Consider the following 23,743-nt stretch of genomic DNA (forward strand, 5'->3'; position numbering starts at 1 on the left):
AGCAGCACAAAACGGGACACACCGGTCAAATCAAACTGGCAAACCAAAGCTTTATTTTTTTTTTAAGTCTTTGCTACAGTACCTAGGACTGCACCCCTATACATAATTAACAATCATTCCTGAAAGATCTGTATTTGGCACCAGTTTGTGTTCACCTCAAACACTTGTGGGAAGGATTAATTTCAAATCAAATTTGGTTTTTTAACAGAATAGGAGCTGCCATCATGAAGCCAATTAGCTGAATTATTGGAGAAGCTTAGAAAATAAAACAAAAAAACAAAATTCCTTATCTTAATCAACACATTACAGAGAGAGCTCCAAAACAGAGGTCAAACATTAAAAGGCTGATATAGGCTCAAGTGGTTTATAAAACCTATAAAAAAAGACTACACCAGCACATACGCCCTTTCAGTCCACGCAGTTTAGAAATTAACACAGGGAGCAACCCGCTAGCTGGAAATCTTGTCATGGGAGAACCACATATATACCAACAGGAGTACCCAAAACCAAATGGTAAAACGCTCCAATTCCCAATCGACGCAAAAGGAGAGAGGTTTGTAGGAAGATTAAATCAATCCATGATAAACTGGTTGGGCAGTTCAAACTTCCCCCAGCAAGCACTTTGTCACTCATACACACAGGCTCACATGTACACGGCTCAATCCCATTCAAATTCCTCATGGAATAAAAGGATCCCAGGCTCTATCGAGTCTTTCCCTATCATGCAAGAAGTAAGTCTGGCTGTGCTTTAATCACCATCATGTATTACTTCAGCCACAGAGTACCAGGCAGATTAAGTAGAAATGCACAGTTTTTAGCTCATCATCTCTGCACAAGTGTTGGAGAGGCTCAGTTCCTGGAGAGTTCCTGGAGGGCAGGCCCAGTCTCTCTCTCTTCATGCAGACTCGCTGGCCTCCACGGGTTTGATCATGTGGTCCGGTTTGTTGCCCGCGGCGTAGTGATCCCACATCTGGAGGTACAGCCGCTCCAGGTCCATCGTGTACTGCTTCGTGTTGAACAAAGGGCTGGATATTCTCTGCTTCCAGACTTTGCCACGGATTTTTTTCAGGCTACAAAAGAGAGTTAAAGCAGTCATGAGATGTTCCAAACAACACATCATACTGTTTACCTCTGAAACCTGCTGTTATCAGCTAACCCAGAACTGCCTGTACAACTGTTTCAAAAACATCTGCTCCCCCACCTCCACCAAAATCCTGTTCTATCTCCTCTCATTTCTGATACAGACCAGCATGACCACTTCAAATCAGAAGAGCTGCAACATTAACTTGCTGCATTGTCTGTAGTGCAGTAACACTGCACAGCATGATTTTAATTTGAAGTGACAAACTGCTTAATCTTCCCTTTAAAAAGAACAAAATGTGAACTGTATTGCACTTCTGTACATAAGCAGTTTCTTCAGAATTGTTACTCAACTGGGAGTGCTGTTAAGTTACCATAAAAGCAGAAGCTGACTCAACTGCAACAAAAGACACCTCTAGAAGAGGACTGCCCAGCTATTTTACATCGAAAATATCTGCAGGATTAAAACTACTGATGTCTCAGCACTATGCCCAAATACAGTACTCTACATTCTTGATGCTCCCACATTACAGAGTTCAAGTTTGCTTACTATTCCAGGTCAGTTCCCAGTTTCACAGCAATATCCTCATACTCCTGTCTGTTTTTTGCAATGAGCTCAAGACAACCCAGGCAAGTGAGCTGTGAGGCAGCAACTCGTGAGGCAAGAGTCTCACCTGAAGAAAAGAAAATAAAAGGCAAATCAAAACCAGAAAAACCAACCAAGAATGACTTTATCAAGGAACTTATCACACACTAGGAGTTACTTTCCTTCTGCGTCTATAAAAGGCACAGTTTGATGTGTTTGCTGTTACTAAAAAATTCCTAATATTCCAAGCCATGTATTCAATGTAGGTTCCCTGCTGCATTACCTGGCATAGTGACCATTGGAGTCCCAGCCCAGAGCACATCCATGCCAGTTGTGTGCCCATTGCAAAGGGGAGTGTCCAGACAAACATCAGCCAACTGCCCTCTCCTCACATGCTCTTCTTTGGGAGCAACAGGTGAAAAGATGATTCGGTTTTGGGCAAGACCCAAGTTTTGTGCGTACTGCTGGATATTGGGCTCTCCTACAGCTGGGAAACGCAGCAGCCACAGCACACTGTTGGGAACTCTTTTTAGGATCTGTAACGAAAATAAGAAGAAAATACAGGAAGTTCAGAGAAGAACATTCACTTTTCTAAACAAGAAATTGCGACATACTAAAATGAAGTGGAAGGTGTCATCATTCTTTGAGGTACAGAGCAGAAATGAAAGAGATCATCATTACGAATGAGATCACTGGGATTGCATTTCTGATCCCACTGAAAAGGACAGCAACTCTGAGCAACAGTGTACAGAGCAGTCCTTAAGAGAATAAGTACTGAACTTTATGATCTCATTTACACAATACACTGTAAGCTGGAACCTGATGCAAATGCTCTCTACTTGGATTTATCAATGTACCAACTGCCAAGGTCAGTTGTAACTCAACTGCAGAAATGAAGGAAATCCAAAATTATTTCACAATGGAGAACCAGCATACTTAAGCTGTCCCAAACATAAATTTTCACTGGCTAGATACACAGATATAATTTGAAATACATATAGACCCCTCTATATGCTACTAACACTAAGCCCAGCAACATGAGCACTGTAAGGATTCAAAGGGCTCAAGGTCAGTGTTTTCCACAGAGAAGTTAACTTGCGTGAAGTTTCTGCTAACCTGAACAGCTTTGCCAGGAGTGTGACCCTAGATTTCCTACTGGATACAGATACTCACATTAGCCCACATCTGCAAGGTGGAAGGATCAATCTTATAGAGCTGATTGAAGTTACAGTACACAACAGCATCCTCTGGTAAGCCGTACTGAGAACGGGTAGTAACAATTATAGTCCGGGGAACTTCTTCACCAGTTGCTGCTTTGTTGTTTATCTAAAATAATAAAAAAAAAGCTATTGAAACACTGAGACACCAGGAAACAAGACTATGCCCTGTGGAATTGTCCTGAGACACATTTGTTAGCATAACAAATTACTGTAAGTATATCTTTGGTTTTATGATACAAAACAAAATTGTCTACTTACCCACAGCAAGAATTTAACTGTGTGTACACGCTTGTGGATGCCACAATGTTGCAACCACCAAGGCAAAAAACACTGGGCATTTTCATGCCCTTCCTATATCTCCCCGAAATTCCAAGTAACTGGAATAATTGGAAAGAAGAATCATATAAAGAGGCATTACACATGGAATCCTATCCTCCTTAAGGTCACGTAAATTCCTTGAGACCAAAAATGAAATTAAAACTGAAAGACAGAATAAAAAGGTATTTAGAAAGCAAAGCTGGGGTTTGGTTTATTTGGATTTTTGTGGGGTTTTTTTGGGTGGTTTTTTTTTGGTGTGTTTTTCTTTTTTAAGATAGAACACAGTAAGCACAGAACAGATAATCACCAGAAGCAGACTCGTATGTAACTGATAAGACTGTCAGGAACCAGTTGACAAGGAAAATAATGAAAAGGCTGAAAATAAGAAGAGTTAATGAAAAATTTTTTAAAAGCCTTCACAAAGAATAGGAATATGCTAATAAAAAGGACCAGAGGATGAAGTCAGAATAATCAAGTTACCATGCAAGAGTCTTGAGGATTAGTAAAATGAAAGCAGGATTTTAAATTTTTTTAAATTACATGCCATCATGGGATCAAAACCAGATAAACAGAAAGGGCGACACAGCTACTTAGAGCCTTTTTCCTTATATATGTGTATTTTTACATACATATATATTTAAAATTTGGACAGTGGCATTGCAGCCAGCCACTGATGACACACTTGATGTGAATGACAATGACTCACTGTCACTGACTGTTAGAAAATGCACAACAGCTCAACAGAAGGTGGTAAATATGCTACTTATTCAGGTCACTGAGACCTCAAAAAACAAGTGCTCAATTCTTGTTGACCTATGCCCAAAAGTAGCTGATCTCAGCACAAGGAAGTGCTATATTAATGTCACTGAAAGACAGAAATCCTGTTTTAGAAGTGCACAGAGCTGAGTGTTCCCTCTCAGTGATGGAGTGTTAAGACAGGAATTCTCTACAATTCTCAGATGACAACTTCAGAAAAATTGCTAACAGCCTTAATGACCAAACTAAGGCAAACTATTATAAACTTAAAAAAAAGTCCCAGTTGTGATGAAAATAACTCAAAAATAAACCAAGCTATGAGATTATGAACAGAGCAGTGGTTATAAAAGGTACCAAAATAATGTAAAAGAGGTTCCTGAGGGGTTGTAAACTAAATAAAAGTCACAAGATAACGAGTTATGCTAATGCCAGAATATGGCATTTCTAAAAGCAAAAAACTGTTCTGCAGTGGAAGAAAAGTTAAACACCAGCAACTGTCACTAAAACCCCACGAACTGTTAAGAACTGAGAGGTGCTAGTATAGTGTAAAATTCTGAAAGATGTAAGGAGATGAATAAATGCTGAAATACACTGGAATTAACTGTGCCTCTATTCTATTACTCAGCAATTTTTTTTAACAGAAAAACACAACTGACACTGAGTAACAGGTCAAAAATCTTGGTAGGCTGCAGGCAGTAAGGAAATCTTGTCTTCCAATTCAGAACAAGCAAATATCTTCTTTATGCAACAAGAAAGAACTTCTTTGGACTTTAGATACCTCTAGATACAATTCCTCTATCTTTGGGGGGGGGAAGATCATCTTCCAGTACATCTGTGGCTTATACTGAGCTTCCTTCAGTATGACAACTAAAGGAATCAACATGACAGAAAACACATTTGCTTGGAGGTTTTTCCTTATTGTTATGTTAAAACACACATATATAACAAACACCAAGAGAACAGGGTCCTGAAGTGCCTCACCTGAGTAGTTGCTAATCCATTACTGATGTTGAAGCCATTGATAGTAATCTGAATTTGCCCGCGATTTATCATCTCAATCACAGCCTCGGCAATGGTGTTCATAGGGATCACTGGCATGCTGAGGGCAGCATTGCCATCGGCGTTGTCACAACTGTCAGGACACTTCATCTGAGATAAATCACACAGGGATCAGAGGGAGTTCTACCTGCAATTCCCAGGACTGTAAACAGACAAGAGTAGCTCTCACCTTAACGATCTTGACATCAGGAAGGCTGTCCAGGAATGCCTTCAAGTCAATGCCATTCAAAACAATCCTGTTATCATAAATATGACCATTGGACTTGAAATCAATGACTGCTTTTTTCTGTCAAAAGAAAAGATTTCAAGAAGTTACAAGATCCCTTACCAATACTATACCAAGTGCCATTTCATAAAGACACCTATGGAAAACACCTTCTTTTCTTGCCCTATCTTCCGACATACCTTCAGATGGGGGAACATGTTGGCATGGTCTCCAATAAAGAAAGTGTTTGGCATGTAAGCTAATTTCTCTGAATACTGCTCAGCCACCTCAACTGGTGAAGTTTCTTTATCTGTGATGATATAATCCATGAACAATGCCCCACTGGTTCCAGGATACCCTAGCCACATTGCCTAAAAAGAAAGCAAAGCTTCATTTCCATGTGCGTTGCAAAAATAAAGGCAGTTAACAATCAATTTTAACTTACAATTGCCACATACAGGTTCAAGTTTCTTTTTCTGCTTTACCAACTGAAAACCCTATCAACCCCTAACTCCAAACTTTCCATACCAAGACAGTGAGCAGCTCAAATATGCTCTAAAATTGATCTCTTAAGCAAATTTTCCCCACCATGTGCAGCTTAAAGCCAGCCATCAGTGATTACATCTCTCACCTAAGACAACTCCTGTAGTCTAGAACGACTCTAATTAAGGTTACTCTCATTCTCTTTCCATAGGCATTTTAGAAAATCCTTAGTCAAAAAAAACCCCCAAAAAACTCTGACATTGATTCTGGCTTACTAAGAGCCCTGTAACTTAGTTACCTGAATAGGTGCTGGTCTCAGGGCAAACAATTCATTTCGGGCTCCTTTGGTGTAGCCATTCATATTAATGAGAATGTGAATCCCGTCCTGATGGATGCGGTCTGCTGCTTTTCCATTACATGGTATCTAAGAATAAAAAAATAAATACATATATCCATGTTCTTTTTGTTTTCAGTCTCCCAGTGATAACTGTGGTTAATCATCAGTGTAACACTGGATAGATGCCAACTGCATAATTTAAGTGAGACTTAAATCTTGTTAATCCTGGTTTTACAGAAGGGTAAATCCTCAATGCAGCAGTAGAGCTGAGTAGCAGTAAAACAAAAGCTAGAGGCTAGAAACTGAGGTTATACAAACCAGAACACCCTCCTCACACCCATTCCTGTAAGGCTAATTAGTAATTAAAGCTCATATAGGGCAAGTGGCACGTTCACAACTAAGGTAGCACAGAGGATCAAAATGAAGATCAAGAATAAGCTGGTTAACTTCGCTACAGGGTTTTGCCTTGTCTGCTGTGTATACTGAAATCCTGGTCAGTTTCCACACTGAACCTAAGGCAAACTTAAATGTATTTGCAGTTTTGACATCTTGACTTCTCCATGACATTTAAATATGACTTGAGACTTAATGTGAGAGTTATTAAATACTGATGTTACTTTTTAATAATCAGAGGTCACAAGATAATCACCACATCCCAAGTAGGGCATAATGCCAATACATCTCCAAATTTCAAATTCTCAAGACTAACAACAGCCTAATTCAAGAAACAATTGCAACCAGGAATCTCAAACTACAGATTCATCTCTTTCTTCGTTTAGAAAAATCCAGATTTGCTACAAGGTCAATGCATAAAACAAGCTCACCTGAGATAAGTCAATGAAATGATTTGCTTCAGCCATCACTTTTACACGGAAGTTTGTCCCATCATCAGGACTCAGGGCATAGCAGAATACCTAAAATATGAGGCACCAAAAATTGAGTATCTTGACAACTTGTCCATAAAGTAACTGTGCTATATTGTGATTTTAAATTACATTCAGTTTCACACAAATCATATTTATTTACATGGTATTTACCAGTTGAGAAAAAAGTCATTGGCCATTTTTGACACATTTGAATCAGGCCTAGTTCTGTGCCAGAGAATTGCACTGCATCCTGCACAGACATATCAGTGTTCATCATCAGTGCAAGGCAAAGTAACCTTAACAGACAGATCTGCATAAGAATTAAATCTCTAAGAATGCCTTCAAGTCACCTGTGACTTTGTAATTAGTGAGAATCATAACTATGAATCAGGTTGAATAGACAAGCTAAGCCTAAGACAAGGGAAGCTTTCTAACAGTGACTAGTTCTCCTAAGGAGAAAACCCAAGTGTATCTGAAAACAGCAGTTCATATTGGTAAAGGAGGATGACTCGGGCTGAAAAACTCTTCAACCCATTAAAAAACAAAATCAAGAAGCAAAAAATTTACTCTTTCCTTGTTTAATTGCCTGCACCAAGGGGAAAAAAAGTGACACTTATAGGCATATTTTAAGCTTTAAGCATGCCATTTTTATTTTTACCTCGAATTTGTCTGGGTTATGCATGCCTGGAATTGACTGCATTAGGTGTGAGGTTGGATGGTTTCCAAAATCAGAGCTCACATAGCCAATACGAAGTCGACCTTCACTGGTCTTCAAATCCTTGGGATGCTCATATGGTGGCTTGTGAAGAACATTAATCTGCCAAGAAAACACACAAGTGTTTGAAAACCCAGGAACTAAAATCTAAACAAAGGGACAAAGCCCCCCTGGGAGTTTGCAGAATTAACCTTATCCCACATTCAAGCAAGCAGTCGTGGACATCTGCTGTTCCAAACCTGTGTCCTAACTATTCCACTGGAGCCAAGTGCAGTGCCCACACACTGTGTCGCAAGATGAGCTGTCTCTACTCTCAGACATCACTACCACATTTCTGCTCTTCCAACACTTTCAGTATTCCACCCCGATTATTAAATATCCTGACACCACACTATGATCCTCAGGAAGTTCTCAAACCACAAGTCTCTGGTAACCAGAACCGCATTACTGTAAGGCACCACAGCATTTGTTCTGTTCTTTGCTCTCCGTCTTGCCCAGGCATCAGCTTCAAACTGCTATCTCTGACAGGATTATCAGGCTACTCAGACAAGTGACTTTGACAAAAGTGTTATCTTCCATTAGTTAACCAGACCCTCCCACCAGCTGACAGCACATTTTCAATTACAAATGGCAACCTGCACAAGTAGTCTGCCTCAAATCTCACAAGCCCTAATTACTATGAACATTACATCCCACCTCTTCACATGTCAGTGACTCAGAAGGCTTACAAAGGCTAATACTGACAAATCTGAATATTAGATTTTGAGAAGGAACAGACAAAGCCTCAAAGGATTTTAATCAACAACTGACCTGTACAGAGCTTCCTACCTTGTCCAAACAGAGATTTCCATGTCTCTCAGCAATTGCCTTCCTAAAACTGTGAGAAAGGGGATACAGCATGCTATGATGTGGGTGTACAGAAGGCAGTCTGTTTTTCTCCAGCTGATCAGCTACAATGCTAACCAGCTTCTTCATTCTTTCATCATAGTCTGTCCAGTCACAAACAATCTATAAAGACGGAAAAACAAATATTAGGACAACAGCTTCCCCCAGCCTGTATCAGTTATTTTAGAGGTTGAGATTAATGTTTCTTCCAAAAATGGAAGTGAGAACTTCTGTAATTACTGTTAATGACTGTATAATGTTATCTTCTGATTTAAGACTGAAGTCTAACTCTTTACATTTAAATTAGTAATCTCCTACAGAGGAATCCTAAGAATCACAATCAAAGCCTCATCTTCCTCACCTGCAAACAGTGGGCCAAGTTGCAATAGGCATCTGGGAAATCAGGTTTCAGTTTCAGAGCAGTACGGTAAGAGGCAATGGCTTCTGGTATATTCCCTGAATCCTGTGAAGATACAGAAATGAGTCAGCAGGTAAAAATATCCTCAGGGTAACTACTCACAGTGCCCCACTACACTATTCTAAGAGTGAATCATTCGCATGTGCTACCTTGTGAATCGAGGCCAGGTTGCTGTGGGCATCAGCAAAGGCTGGGTTTATCTGAATGGCACGGGTGTAGCACTGCAGAGCGCCTTGAACATCCTGCATCTCCTTCAAAGTGTTTCCCATATTAGAATAAGCATCTGCAAATGTGGGGCTGATTCTGGAAAATAAACATAATATGTCATGAGCAAGAAAAGCTCCTCCTCCAACGAGAAAACATGCTCATATCCAGACTTTTCCATTTGAAGAACCACGATGGAACTCAAAATACACGACTAAGTCACCTTCTATACAAATCCAGGCACTTTCCCATTAGGAAAGGCTGGGACTCTTACAGAGAGTATCCATTTACCTAATAGCCTCTTTGTAATGCATCAGAGCTTCCTGTAACTTTCCCTGCTGTTGCAGAACACTTGCTAAATTTGAATGCGCTGCAGCAAACTCTGGAAACACCTGGAAGAGAAAGAAGTTGACTCTGTCTCAAACGTCACAAAACCACAGCAAAAACACTTGTACATTTATTATTGTATTTGCTTACTTTTTTTTATATAGAGAGGGGAAAAATTCTCTGTCCTATTACACATTCCCAAGTTGAACCACCCACGTCTCCCCCTCACACTCAACTGTACCTCAAGAGCCTTCCGATAAAGACGCACAGCTTCCTCAATATTGCCCTGCTCCCGCTTGATGTTTGCCAGATTGTTGAGTGAGTCTGCATGAGTGGGACAAAGTCGAAGGGCTGTGTTGTAGCATTCTTCTGCTTCCACCACCTTCAAAAAAAGGGGCATTGTTAATATTGTAACAGCACTGTTTATGAAAAGTCATTACACAATCACTTTTAAAAGGCTGAAGATGGAGATTTCCTAAATTATTCTTCCTTTTGAGTGAGGTTAACATCCATCTTAACAACTTGCTCAACAACTTCACAAATTGGTGACAGCTGGTGTTTATTAAAAAAGCATTCACTGTAATTTTCTTAAAATTACATGAAAGAAGTGCTCCTTACACTGCCTTTCTCCTTCAAGGCATTGGCCAAGTTGCAGTAGGCGTCAGGGAAGTGGGGCTGGAGCTCAATGGCCCTCCTGTAGGTGTCTATGGCCAGGTCGATCAGGCCCTGCTCATAGTACACACAGGCAAGGTTGCCGTGCACAACTGCGTGATTCGGGCTCAAACTCAAGGCTCGCAGGTAAGCTGCCACAGCTCTGGAACAAAATAAAGGAAAAAAAAACAGAAGGTAAACAATCATCCAGAGAGCAAGAATTATTTACCTTGGTACAGGGTATAGTGAATAACACTAGGTCTTCTGGAAAACAAGTAAAGTTTTCAGGTACTTTTTTTAACACTCTTCATTACTAGGAAAAACCCCTTTTTTTCCTTACCCCATTTTTTGCCAGTTTATTATTCAATTTTAACAAGATAAACAGTATCACATTACATCTTTATTCTCACCACTAAGCTACCATTAGTTACTCAGACTTGAATCATCACTCAGTTCAAAAGTGAAATCTTTAATTATATGCCCCTATAGCACTATATAAATGGCTGATGTATTCAAATCCAATTTCCAGGAAAACCATAACAATATACGTAAGTAAATCTTTAAAAGGCGATGCAAAATCTGAAATTATGGAAAAACATGCCTCTGTTTGGTCCACTAACTCATGGTTAAATCAGACATCACCGAATCATTTAGACTGTGTGCAGTGCAGATAATTAACCTGTTCCCTGCAAGCTTTTATTAAATTTGAGGCCACAAACCACAGCTATCAGAAATGAAAAACCAATTAACAGATGCAATATGCTACACTGCATATCAACAACAAAGCCTGGATCTTTTCCCAGAAACAAAAGATTCACGTATCAGATTAGAGGTCTCAGAACAGGTTAGTTCAACAACACACCAACACTACTGCAACCCAAGGCAATAACATAAAGCATGTCAGAAATACAGAATATTCAATCAGATGTTTAGCTAAATTCCAGCATTCCAGTGTGTCTCACATAGAAGAGAAATTTTAGAAGAGACGTATTTGCTAATTATGTTCTGAATCACATTATAAAAACAGAGAAATCTAGCATGCAGGTCTTTCTTGTGCATCTTATTTTCACCCTCCCCAGCCCTAATTTCAAATCTATTTTCATCAGAAACTCTTGGTTTTGACAATGGTTTAAGTACAAGAAAGCAACATGAAAGAATACATATCACTGGAATTTTTTATTTAAATAGACCAGTAGCCTGGTCTGTCTGCACTTCAAAGCCATTTGCTTGCCAAGCTCAGAGTCTTTGCTACCCCTGCCCACAGACACTTTACAGCAGGAACATAATCTGTATCTTGATAGATCTGACAAGCCACAGAGAGCAACAGTATTGATCTGCTTACCTGTCAAATATCCTTGCCTCCTTCAGAACATTTCCCAGATTGATATAAGCATCCAAAAAATTTGGGTCAAGTGTTACAGCCTGAAAATATTTTTGAAGCAAAATTGAGCATTAAACACAAATGCATTTTCTATAAAACTGAGTTGTTTGTTGCTTTTTAAAAATTTGATAAACACATCTGTAAGTCTTTAAGACTTCATCAATAATCCAGTAAGGAAGGAAAACATACAAACCAATCACAGAGCAAAGTTATTTACCTGTAGAAGTGACAGCATGTACTACCTATAAATTTGTTTGCTTACCTATTGAGTTGCAACTAGTGCAGAATAAAGTGTTAAGCATTTATTTCACATTAGGCTGATCATACTTAACACTCCTGACTACTGATGCTACGTTGTCTTTAGCTTGTTTTTAGAGAAGAAACCATAAAAAAACTTATCTGTATCCTTTATCTACTGCAAAGCGAGACAGAATTTTAAAGCTTTACCGGTGCATGAAAACAGGCTGTTCACAAGAGCACAGAAACAGCAAATACATCACGAGTGCAGGGAAAATTGAGTAGCCTTTTAACTAAAACATCTTTGCTCCCTTCAAAACTAATAAAAGGCAAAAAATCACTTAAAACTGCAGAAGTTACAGAAGGTGCAGTACAAAGCTACACATGAGCATTTGACAAACCCCACTCTTACAGTCTCATGGGAGCTATTAATTCCAAATTGAAATACTTCATCTATCACAAACTAGACACAGATCCAAAAAAAAAATAAATCTTGAGCAGCTAGACTTTTTTCTGTAGATTTAAAGCCATGAATTTCAGGAGGAAATTGTAGCCACATCTTAAATTCAGCTTTAGGGCACTCTAGAAACTTCAGAGATGAGGACAAAATTAATTACAATGCCAATTAGACACTAATTGGAAGGTCTCCGACAACTACTTAATGACACTAATCTAGAGAAACCTGAACAGTAGTGAAAAATAACCCTGGAGAAGAGGAATTAATGTGTCACTTAAACTGTTCTTCTCAGTTACTCAAATGAAAGTAATACCTGAAACAAAAATCACAATGCAAAATGATTTTAAGCATTTAATCAACTTTAAACAAAGTTGATTCTTTCTCTAGCACGCAAAACATTATCAACAAATCAGATTTTAAAACAATTTAGTGTGGAAAAGGGCTGAAGAACAGTTTAATTAATTTTCTCAAATTTGACATGTGTGAAGTCCTAGGGATGTTCTAAGTGTCTCTCTCTAGTACCACACAGGCAGTTTGAAATATCAGCATGTTTAAAATAACAATTTCCATGAGCTGTTAACTAACAGGACCATACAGAGTTCTCCACTACCAAAATATTTATCACCTGTAAGCACACAACTGCATGTACATTTAAATCTAGCAGTGAAGCTGACTCCCTTAGGTAGTTACCTTTTCAAAGTGATGAATTGCAAGCCAAATTTCTCCTTGGGCATTGAAAACACAGCCAAGATTACTCCAAGCCACTGCAAAGTTTGGTTGAGTCTCAATTGCTTTTAAGTAACAGGCCTTGGAATAGTTAAAGAAGAGAGATACAAGGGAAGGGGAATATTTGTAAAAAGAAAAAAATGAGAAAAAATAATTGTTAGTATGCCTTCTCTAACCAGCCAAAAGTGACCCTGCAGTATAGGCTAGCTTGCGCCAAAACTAATGCGCTGCAAACTGTTGTTGATCCTGCGCCAGCGCAAACCAAAACCCAGGTGCAAGCCCACCATTTTTCAGTTATGCTGGTAACAGATTAACATTCCTTCAGACACCAGATTGCCACAAAAATCATCTTAGAAACAATTCAATGGTTCACCAGAATATCTGCCGTCTTTAAGTGCATAAAAAAATCAAAAAAATACAGCATAAAAACAACTTTACTCTGAAACAAAATTTTCAAATATTCTAAATCGGGTAGAAATTACTTTTTAAAAAACCAAAAAAGCCAAAAAAAAAAAAAAAAAGAAAAAAAAAGAAAAAAAACCCCACTGAAAAAGATAAAGCCATTCCTCAGTTTAAAGTGTGCTCGTCAAATGAGATGACACACCCTATCCACATTTTGTTTCCCTGTTTCTTCAAATACAATTCAAGCTCTCCTGCAGCTTCAAAACCTCAAATGACAGGATTGCATGAAGGTTTAGGTCCCTGTAATGCAAGCGCAAGAAATCGCTGCGCATCCTACCCAGCACGGCGCCACGCTATCGCTGCGAACTGCTTGGCTCTAGTGAGTGCCCCAAGGTGCAGTGAACAGCCAACCAGAATCATTAATCTACCAGACAGGCCTACACAAAACTCGCATGTTAAATTTGATGTCTGGACTCTGTAAATGCGTTACAACCCAATTTTGTTCAAAAGGCTGCAGCCTGGAGCTCGGGCAGTCGCCCGATCAGAGATTAATCATCGAGTCAACCGTTCACGGGGGCTTTAATCGCACGCAATGCGCGTTACCGCTGCGCAGCCTTTGCGCTACTGCAGGATCACAGCGCATCATCAGAAGAGCAGAACGCTGCAATCCAAACAAAGAAGAAAAAAGGAAAAAAATGAACAACCGGAAGAGTTAGAAGCTTTTACTATTAACTATCTCCAATTATTTCTTTAAAAAATATTTTAATTTACTTTTACTTTATTTCTTTGAAAGAATTTGTGGCTAATAGTATAAAATATTCTTACATTACTTGCTTGTAATTAAATATTTTAAGCTGTTTCTGAAGCCACAAGACAGAAGATTCAGGCATGGAGGCAAATGGTTTTGCTGTGGCAGTTACAAACCCGTTACCATATTTCTCATCATGTGACTTTTCGGTGCGTTCCTTGCTGGAAGAGGAGGAGGAGGTGTGTGTCTGCCCTAGATCCAGGCCTCGAGCTCCCTTCAGCGAGGCACCTTACGCATGGAATAGGAGGTTTCACCCACCTGAAACCTTCTAAATACAATATCAGTGGTGAAAAACCAAAAACAAGAGAGAAAATAAAACAAGATCATTAGTAAGAGTTCAACAAAGCAATTGCATTTTTTTGGATATGTCTTAACACATGGGAATGAGGATATTCTGTCTGTAACAAGGGAGACATGCAGAAGGGAGAGGGTTAATCGGGCAATTGCATACAGCAGGGACTTTTTTTTTTTGGAAGAAAGGCTCTGAAACATCTACAAAGAAATTAAATTTTAGTTCAAACTGTAAGGAATCTGCTGGCTTGATCTTTCAAATGGACTGATAACCAAAGAAACACATTGCAATTTACTCAAGATGTTTTTCCTTGTTTATTAAGTTCTCACAAAACGGAATAACACTTTCAAACTAGGTGTCTCCAGAGCTCTGAAACAAAGAAGTCAGCAACCTAAGGCAGGCGCAGTGTCTTGGCCTATACCAGTCACACTAAAGCTGCAGTGAAGTGCAATTCATGTTAGCTGTCCGCTTGGTGGGCTGAGAACCAAGTGTCTCAAAGACTGTTCAATTCTGAACGCTGCTACACAATGTTTTCAACCTGGATCCGACCAAATCGATCAGGCTGCCCTAGGGTGGTACACGCATCCAAGTTGTTCGTGAGAAACAAAGCAATACTGAATTTTGAGCCTGCAGTCCCCATTACCCCACAAAGATCCCCACCCTCCCCAAATGGTGCTGCAGCCAAACAGACAGCTACGCTGTTCATACACTCCACTTCTGAGCATGCGCGTGGGGCTTGGAGCGAACGCCGTGGAGCCCAGAGTGGCTCTGGTTTCTCCACACTCCTCACCCCTGCAGCGCGGACGCGTAAGGTGGCTTGTAACAAGACAATTTCTTTCTGCAATCCAAATTTGAACGTGCCAAGAATTTTAAACTCATCTTGGGGTTCGAATTGTCGGTTTAGGAAACGCACGACTGCTAGAAGCCACCTTTCCACTACAGCAAGTTTTCTTTTGATCAGTTCATTTACCAAACAAACCAGCTTTGTCCTTCCGATTTCTTTATTTTGGGGGAGGGGAGAAGGAAGACACGAAGAAAAGATATTGGGGGATGGGGGTGGGGGGGTGGTGTGTGTCGCATACTGCAGCTATTATTTACTAGCCTTTCTTCCACTATCAAGGGAAGGGAAAAGTTAAAAGAATAAAAATCTTAAAAAGCCAATATTACAAGGTAACATTTGGAAAGTTTCTTCTCCACTTACAAGCCACAAAGGACTTTAGAAGAGCAGCCTTTTCAATAGCACCTGCATCGTACAGGGGTCTCGAGCTAACCACAGGCTCTCTGCTTGGCACCAGCAGGCAAGCCTCAGATCTGAAGGACTGTTACTTATTTCCAGATGAAAGCATGATGGAGCCCCTGCCCAATGCTTCAGAATGGTATCGGATAGTCTAGTTCAGCAGCAAGGCTTGGTAACTTTCCATTTCTTGACTTAAACCAACTTTTTAAACATGGACATGCCATATCTTGCCCTGCAACTACTCTGGGGTGTTTCAATGCCTTCAGTTTTCAGAAGTTTCTCGGACTGTCTGTTGATCAACGCAGATTTGAAGACTTGGTGCAAAGTTCAAGTTTTCAAAACACTGATGTTTACATGTATTCTACCCAACACCTACCTTGGCTTCTTCCAAGCGACCCAGGGCTTTGAGCAGGTTCCCCAGGTCACTACGAACACAGTACAAGTCCTGAAAAATCAAAATCACACCATCAGCTTCAGGACTTCAGACTCCCCATAGGTCTTCAGAAGAACTTGCAAGGAACAACCCAGTCCTGTAAAGCTTAATTTAGATTCTTAATAAACACATCACAAATGAGTTATTTTTCTTGACCTAAGATTACAAACAACAGATAATCTGAGCAAATTTAGCACTGTAAAGAATTAAAAATAAGTCGTATTTCACACAATTCCTATTATACAGAAATAAAAACTGAAAATAATAGCCCCCCCCCAGCAGCTTAAGTTCTTTTCCACATTGTAAGCATTTCAAGCCGCCCTTTTTTTCCAGACCACAACACCAAACCTGTACTCTTCAGATACACCACTGCCATTATGGCTTTTAAACAGACATATAAAGTGATTTCGCTGCCTGTATCCCTAAAGAAGTTTTCCTCCCTGTTTTGCCTACTAACCCATCCTTTTCCAACAGCTTTACCCCATGTTCTTGTTATTTCATTTACTTGAAATGAAAGCACAATCTGCAACAGCATTATCCAGCAGTAAAGACCAGAGAGAATGTAGACATTTTGTCAACACTGATGAAAGGATTTACTAACCTAAACAAAACTTAACTCCTGCAAAAAGACCCCATCATCTCACATTATTCTAACCAGTGCATCCACTAGTCACACCACTTGGCATATTAAATTAGACAAGTTCACACTGGCTTAAGAACACAGAGAAGTAAGGTTTAGTAAGTCTCTTGTTGGACTGAGTTTGCTTTTGCTTTTCCTCCAGAAAAAGGATTTATGCACATGGGACCAATGCTGCACTTGAAGTACTTTTCATCAAGATGTTTGACCAAAGAGCAAGCAAATACCTTCATCACACTGAGCAATACTATACAAATTTAATGAGCATGATGCAAAATAAACAGAGGACAGCAGTCTGCTTACTAAAATGTCATTTTGAAACAGTTACAACCAAAAATCCATACACCAGATCAATCAATCTTATAGGAGTCACTTATAGACAGTCAGTTTCAGCCTATAAAACCTAAACTGAATGCTCCTATAAACCAGCCCACAATGGAAACCTAACTCAGTCTACAGCAGAAATCTTACCAAGGCAACGCTCACTGCCATCAAATTTCTGACTTTGTGATAAAATAATACCTGGTGATTTTCCAAGATCTCACATTCAAGTCTAAGCATCAATTCTCTCACTGTAGTACTACCTTAAAGCACATAGAGCTAAATATGGGGCCATTCACTGAAGCTTCTCCCTTCAGAAAAGAAAAACCAAACCTTGCTTATCTTTTATCTAAGAAGTTAAGTACGTTACATATAGAGAAAAGCAACAACCAGTAGCCCCTACTGCAATACACAACTTTTTGTGACAAAAGCCTCTCAAAGATCCTTAAAAATAGAGTTAACTGCTTAATTAAGTTTATGGTATACAAGTTGGAAGAGTTATCTACTGTTCACTCTTTGAAAGCTGCTACTTTTGTGCCCTAAGGCAGTAATAAAAAATGCACTTTCATAAAACAAAGCATTACTTACAGGATTGTACTGAAGGGCAGACACATATGCCTGTACTGCTCCTTCCATATCACCTGCAGCTACGAGTGCAGCAGCCAAATTAATATATCCATCAATGAAATCTGGTTTGAGGCGCAGTGCATGTCTGTAATGTTCAATTGCTTCCTGCAGCTGTCCACGCTCCTTGTACACATTGCCTAGATTTGAATAGGCTTCGGCCAACAGCGGATTCTGTTTGATTGCCAAAGTGCTGAAGTGAGCAGACCTGGAGAAAACAGGCCAGTTAGCAAATAAGAAACCAGGACCCAAAACCAAACCAAAACAACCCAAACAAACCAGCCCTCGACATTCAGTGTTTGTCCGTTTATCTAGTTACCGTAGTGAACACTCGTGCTTAGGTGAGCCAAACACACAATCTGGACTTACAGAGCTGTGCTGTACCTTTATCCTCCCACTTTAAACTCTGATCCCCCTGGTTCCCATTTTAGGCTGTACTGAACAAAGACAGCTCCCATTCACAGTCAGAAGGGTTCAAGTTGCCTCACCAAACCTGAGCTCCATACACTTGGAAAAAATGCTACAGGAATCCCTCTTCCAACATCTGTATGTGTCAAGCAATGTTCCACTTGATATTCTTTTCAAGAAGCAGGACATGACTTACATGTAAAAGCCTGTTGTATCCTCACTCATTCTATCTGAACTACTACGACTTCAATCAGAAGACTACATATAACAAATCTAAGTCAAAAGTTCTTACTTCCTTCACCAGCAAACATGAATTTACAGTTAGAACAAGCAAAATTCAAAATGCTAGAGGCAGAGAGCTAGATCAGGAACAGGCAAGCAGAAAGAACAAAGAAACAACTTTCAGATCACAAAACTCCTTTAACTAAGCATGTTGTTGCGCAGGAAACAGTCTTACAACTTAAAGAAAAAAACCCAGACCACAAACCCTTAGACTGTAGGTGGAATGAACTTTACACATGTAAATCCTGCCAGTACACACCAATGTGGCTGATGTTCCAAGGTTTACAGGCACAATATTCAAATAACACACCAATAATGGCAAGGCTTCCTGTTTGTTGTAAAGCTGATGAGACCAAGCAAAATTCCAGAGGGAAGAAGCCTACCTGTCCAGTCGGCGACACTGGAAGTGAATGGATGACAGTAACAAAAGCACACCAGTGTTATCAGGCTCCTGTCTCCAGAGCTGCATGCAGTGCCTCTCTGCTGCTTCAAAGTCTCCTGCCTGATACTCACGATGAGCCAACTCCGCTAACCCTTGGAAGGAAAGCATACGTTTCGTTGGTTCTGGAGAATCACCAAAACATTTAAAGGGGGAAAACAAAAAGTTAGATGATGGGAACAAAACAAAAACAAAACAAAACAAAACAATGAATAAAAATGTACACAACCAATGGATGAAAATGTCTGAAATGATATGAAACACTACAGCAGGTGACAGTTGGGATGCTAAGATCTTATCTGTACCAGTCCCTGACTCCATCAGCTAACAATAGCAAACATGCAGACTGTAAGGACTGTGAATATTTCCAAGTCAATCATTTTCCATTATTCTGAAAGAGACTCCTGTCATGATATGATATTTTGGTTCTCAACAATGGAAGTGCTGCTAACAGAACAATGTCTCTCCTCATTCCTCCCCACAACTGAAAATCCTACGCTTTGCTATGTTAAAAAAAAAATTCTAACAATTTAATAGGGAAATGAAGGACAGGAGACAAAGACTTTTTATTAAAGGACTTGAACAAAAGAAAGTTTTGCTGTGCAAGCAGTGAAAACTCTTTAAAAAAAAGGCCAAAAAAAGCACAATGGGTAACATTCATTGAATCCTGCATACTCCTATATTTCCTCTGAGGAGTCAAAATCCCTTCACAGAAAAAAAAATGGTCTTGGAACAGCAATATCTGATGAAAGACAAACACACACTTCAATGATTATGCAACTGGCCTACAGGAGGAACCATTAAACAGACAGCGTACAGGAAAGGAGTTACTGCTCCTGGAGGCTTAGCTGGAACAGGAGTGACAAAACAGTTACAGTATTTAATACCCAACTGCGGAGAATGAAATACTTAAATGAAACACCACCTGTTTTAGCCAAAACAACCGGAAGTGAGAGAAGTAAGTAAAATGTCTTACAAACTAGTAAGCAAGTGCAACTTGGAAAAACCCACAACCACTCATCCTAGAAAGAAGCGCTGGCCTTGAAATTCTGCCTTAATACCAACAACTCTTACTATTAAAATGTTTCATTGCTGCAAGTATCTCTCATTTTTCCTCCTGTACCCTGCAGTCCCTTCATTCCATTCATTATACACCTTCCACCTCATCCTACAGTTTTAAAATTTGGAATCTAAATGAAACAGAAAAACCTTTCCCAACACAAGAAAGCGCCTCAATAGCTGAGCCTACATTTTTGTAGTGAGGTAGTACAGAAGTTCATGCTTTTGTGAGAACTTTAAAGCCAGCCAAAATAATCATAAAGAGATTAGGTACAGATTTACTACCCAGTGTTTATTTTATGAAATTGGGATTGATGCAATTTATTTAAATTACTTCCAAATTTGGGGTTTTAGCACCAGTAGGTTCTAGTATAAGACTGCAAGTCCTGTATAAGCGCAGCAGTTTTCCCAAATAGTGTATTGTCTCTGTCAGTGCTATAAACTGTTCCACAGTAAATTGGAACTACCACTACCACTCTCTTTTCAGGTAACTGACAATCAGTAACCAAGTATTCTTATCCAGATGAGAATCCCGTTTTTCCAACCCTGACTAAGGACAAAGAGGACTTCAGGATCTGGTTAAACCGACTGGCAAAGATAAAAAGGTACAACCTTTATTCAACATGAGAATGTTGAACTGTGGCTGGAAACCACACCGCTTACAAATAGTGCTGACAGTAACACTGGAGCACCGGCAGACTGTTCCGCGCTTGGCCCCGGGCTCTTAACAGGTTCTGCCCTTCTGGCACTCAGGGCATTTTCAACTTCGCTGGCGGCACAGAGAAACCAGACAGAGGAAGAGCATGTCTCGTGAAGTCAATTTCCTCTTCAAATACATTTCAATTGTTTCAGTAAATTTCAAAGCGGGGAAAAAAAAAAGGAAAAAACACTCCAAAACATAACAACCCAGAAGTTTACACTTCAAGACTTAGGACTGCAGGGAAAGAAGCTTTCAGTCAAGATCTCAATGCTACATTCTGCCTACTTAAAGCAGGAATTCAAACTGAAGTTGCAACTTCCAGCCCAAGAGAGCAGGCGGTGCAGATTTTAACACCTGGGAACGAGAACTACTAACAAAAGCAACAAAAGAAGAAACACTGACACTTTCTTTCATATATCAAGCATCTCTGTTTACAAAACAACCCACCCTTTGTCTCCAGAGATAAGGCAAACAGTGTAAAATTGCCAGTCATTTACCTCCAAGCATTTATTTTATAAACGATTGTGAAGAAGTTCACTGAAAAGCAGCAAGCGGATAGCCACATCAGAAAGTCCAGAATGAGTGAAACTTTTTAACACAAAGTTGGCTGGAAGTTATGCAGTGCAAAATATCCCTAAGACAGTCCATGAATGGATGCTCACTCAATCAATTTGTAAAGAAAATGACTGCAGTGAGGAGTCACAGCCAGGAAAATCCCTTTTCGTGTCTTGCATAAATTAATTTCTGTACCTCGGCTAATTTGTGCTGCATGCTTCGACTATGACCTTGGAAAAGTCTAGTACAGTGCTGTGACAACGACCTTCCCTGAGGCTTCTGGACAATACAAGCGAAACAAAAGGCTACACGGAACCATCAGAAAGGCGCCCAAGGCCATTTCCCCCTTCAAATACCATCCTAAGCACTTGCAATACACTCATGCTCACCCTTGCGTTCAGACACCATCTAGCTCCAGACAGCAGCAGCGGTTACCTCCAGCTGGGAGGTGCTGGATAGCACAGGGCTCCCTCCCAGCGTGCACGTGGCTCTTCTCACCCGCAGGGATCCAGGCTACAAGAGGATGCTGCAGCCTCGCTGACCACACACACAGCTCTAGCTGAGAAAGTATGGAACACCGTACTGCAGCACCTTTCCGTATCACTACCGTTTCTCTTCAGATCCCTATCTCCTCACTTCTATCCCGTCTCTTTCTCCGAAAATTCTCCTTTTCCTTCTGCTTTTGCCAAGCATCATTTCAGCTCTTCCTGCCCCTCTGGTTACAGAAATCATAAAAAATCTGGGGGATAAAGCTGTGCTGTCCTTTCATCCTTTCAGTAAGCACAACATTTCTTTCTCTTGCTCTACAGAGCAAGTCAGATTTCTCCTGCATCTCAAGTTCTGCATCTGCGAACTAAATTTAGGGCAGGATCTTTCCTTGACACAACACGCTATCTCTCTGTTCAGAAAAGCGCTTTAGTGTCCGGCTATGCCACAGAATCACAGAACAGTTTGGGCTGGAAGGGACCTTAAAGATAATCTCGTTCCAATTCCACCGCCGTGGGCAGGGACACCTTCCATTCGACCATGCTGCTGGAAAAAAAGTCCTGCCTAAGTGCAGCGAACGATTCTGGGCAAACCAACTCACATTTTGGGTCAGGCTTTTACCCTACTTCGCCCTCTAACGCAGTCACCTGATAGTCTGATAAATATAGCAGCGAGCCCGCCGCACTCACACCTCCCCGGCAGCGGCCCGGGGGCTGCCCACGGGCAGCGCCCACCGGAGCGCGCCAGGACCGCGCTGGGGCCCGGGGCGCACCGAGCCCCTCAGAGGCGGCGGGGGCACCCCCGCCCTGCCGCGTCTGGAAACTTCCGCCGGGCGCGGGCCCGACGAGCGGGGAGCGGCCCGGGGGCGAGAGCACGGCCCGGCCCCCGCTGTCCCCGGCCAGCCCGTCCCCGGGGGCGCCGCAGCGCACCGTACCTGTGCTGTCCGCCACGTTCCCCACGGAGGTCGCCATCGGGACGGGGGCCGGGGAGGCTGCGGCGGCGACGGCGGAAGGTGCGCTCGGGCCGGGCCGGGCCGAGCTGCCCGCGGTCGCGGCGCGCTGAGGCGGCGCTCCCGAAATGGCGGCGGCGGCGGTACCGAATGGCCGCGGCCGGAACTATCTCCGCGGAAAAGAGTCCGGGCGGCGCCGGGCAGCGCTGCCACACGGCGGGCGGAGGGACCTGCTGGGATCGGCGTGTTAGCGGCTCGAATTATCCTTCCGCGCGCAGCGCTGCGCCAAAGGCGGCAGGACTGCGCATGCGCCGCCACCTCCCGGCACCCCTGCACGTGGCTCCGCGGAACCGGCGCTCACCGGGACAGCGGAGCTCGGGCACGGGACAACGGAGCTCAGTCACCGGGACAGCGGAGCTCGGGCACGGGACAACGGAGCTCAGTCACCGGGACAGCGGAGCTCAGTCACCGGGACAGCGGAGCTCAGTCATCGGGACAGCGGAGCTCGGGCACGGGACAACGGAGCTCAGTCACCGGGACAGAGGAGCTCGGGCACGGGACAACGGAGCTCAGTCACAGGGACAGCGGAGCTCGGGCACGGGACAACGGAGCTCAGTCACAGGGACAGCGGAGCTCGGGCACGGGACAGAGGAGCTCGGGCACGGGACAGAGGAGCTCAGTCACAGGGACAGCGGAGCTCGGGCACCGGGACAGCGGAGCTCGGGCACCGGGACAGCGGAGCTCAGTCACCGGGACAGCGGAGCTCGGGCACCGGGACAGCGGAGCTCGGGCACCGGGACAGCGGAGCTCAGTCACCGGAACAGCGGAGTTCGGGCACGGGACAGAGGAGCTCGGGCACGGGACAGAGGAGCTCGGGCACGGGACAGAGGAGCTCAGTCACAGGGACAGCGGAGCTCGGGCACCGGGACAGCGGAGCTCGGGCACCGGGACAGCGGAGCTCGGGCACCGGGACAGCGGAGCTCGGGCACGGGACAACGGAGCTCGGACACCGGGACAGAGGAGCTAGGACACGGGACAACGGAGCTCAGTCACCCGAACACCGCAGCTCACCGAGACAGTGCAGCTCAGTCACAGGGGCAGCAGAGCTTAGTAACCGGGACACCGGAGCTCACCGGGTTCCCGCACAGAGAAGCGGCAGCAAAGGCTGCATTCCCATTCCTGCTGTATTTCCATGAGTCC

The 23,743-nt window shown here is 42.1% G+C and overlaps 1 protein-coding gene across 5 annotated transcripts; it reads right to left on the reverse strand.

Annotated features, from left to right (window-relative positions):
* Positions 1-33: 33 nt before the first annotated feature.
* OGT (O-linked N-acetylglucosamine (GlcNAc) transferase) lies at positions 34-22,805 on the reverse strand. 5 transcript variants are annotated; one of them, XM_038164474.1, is made up of 22 exons: positions 22,529-22,800; positions 18,739-18,919; positions 17,630-17,873; positions 16,027-16,095; positions 12,876-12,992; positions 11,453-11,532; positions 10,078-10,273; positions 9,701-9,841; positions 9,424-9,524; positions 9,078-9,231; positions 8,872-8,973; positions 8,454-8,633; positions 7,569-7,727; positions 6,869-6,958; positions 6,006-6,131; positions 5,425-5,595; positions 5,189-5,305; positions 4,942-5,109; positions 2,840-2,992; positions 1,950-2,202; positions 1,631-1,754; positions 34-1,070 (listed from the first exon to the last, which is right to left on the reverse strand). In XM_038164474.1, the coding sequence occupies exons 1-22, from the start codon at positions 22,563-22,565 to the stop codon at positions 896-898; spliced, it is 3,138 nt and encodes a 1,045-aa protein (XP_038020402.1). In that variant the 5' UTR covers positions 22,566-22,800; the 3' UTR covers positions 34-895. The 5 variants fall into 5 exon arrangements, with proteins under 5 accessions (XP_038020402.1, XP_038020403.1, XP_038020405.1 ...); XM_038164475.1 differs by having other exon boundaries at positions 588-1,070; positions 18,739-18,889; positions 22,529-22,799; XM_038164477.1 differs by lacking the exons at positions 18,739-18,919; positions 22,529-22,800 and adding an exon at positions 14,245-14,389 and having other exon boundaries at positions 588-1,070; positions 17,630-17,689.
* Between the last annotated feature and the right edge of the window lie 938 nt (positions 22,806-23,743).

This window comes from Motacilla alba, chromosome 4A, assembly GCF_015832195.1.
Source record: "Motacilla alba alba isolate MOTALB_02 chromosome 4A, Motacilla_alba_V1.0_pri, whole genome shotgun sequence".
Lineage (NCBI taxonomy): Eukaryota > Metazoa > Chordata > Aves > Passeriformes > Motacillidae > Motacilla > Motacilla alba.

What these genes read in the sequence shown, in the direction of transcription:
- OGT (XM_038164474.1), bottom strand. Translation starts at nt 22,565, where the DNA reads ATGGCGACCTCCGTGGGGAACGTGGCGGACAGCACAG. An exon ending in CAGTGTCGCCGACTGGACAG is followed by an intron (nt 17,874 to 18,738) that starts GTAGGCTTCTTC and finishes TGTTTTCTCCAG; the next exon opens with GTCTGCTCACTTCAGCACTT. An exon ending in CTGCCCTTCAGTACAATCCT is followed by an intron (nt 16,096 to 17,629) that starts GTAAGTAATGCT and finishes TTGATTTTTCAG; the next exon opens with GACTTGTACTGTGTTCGTAG.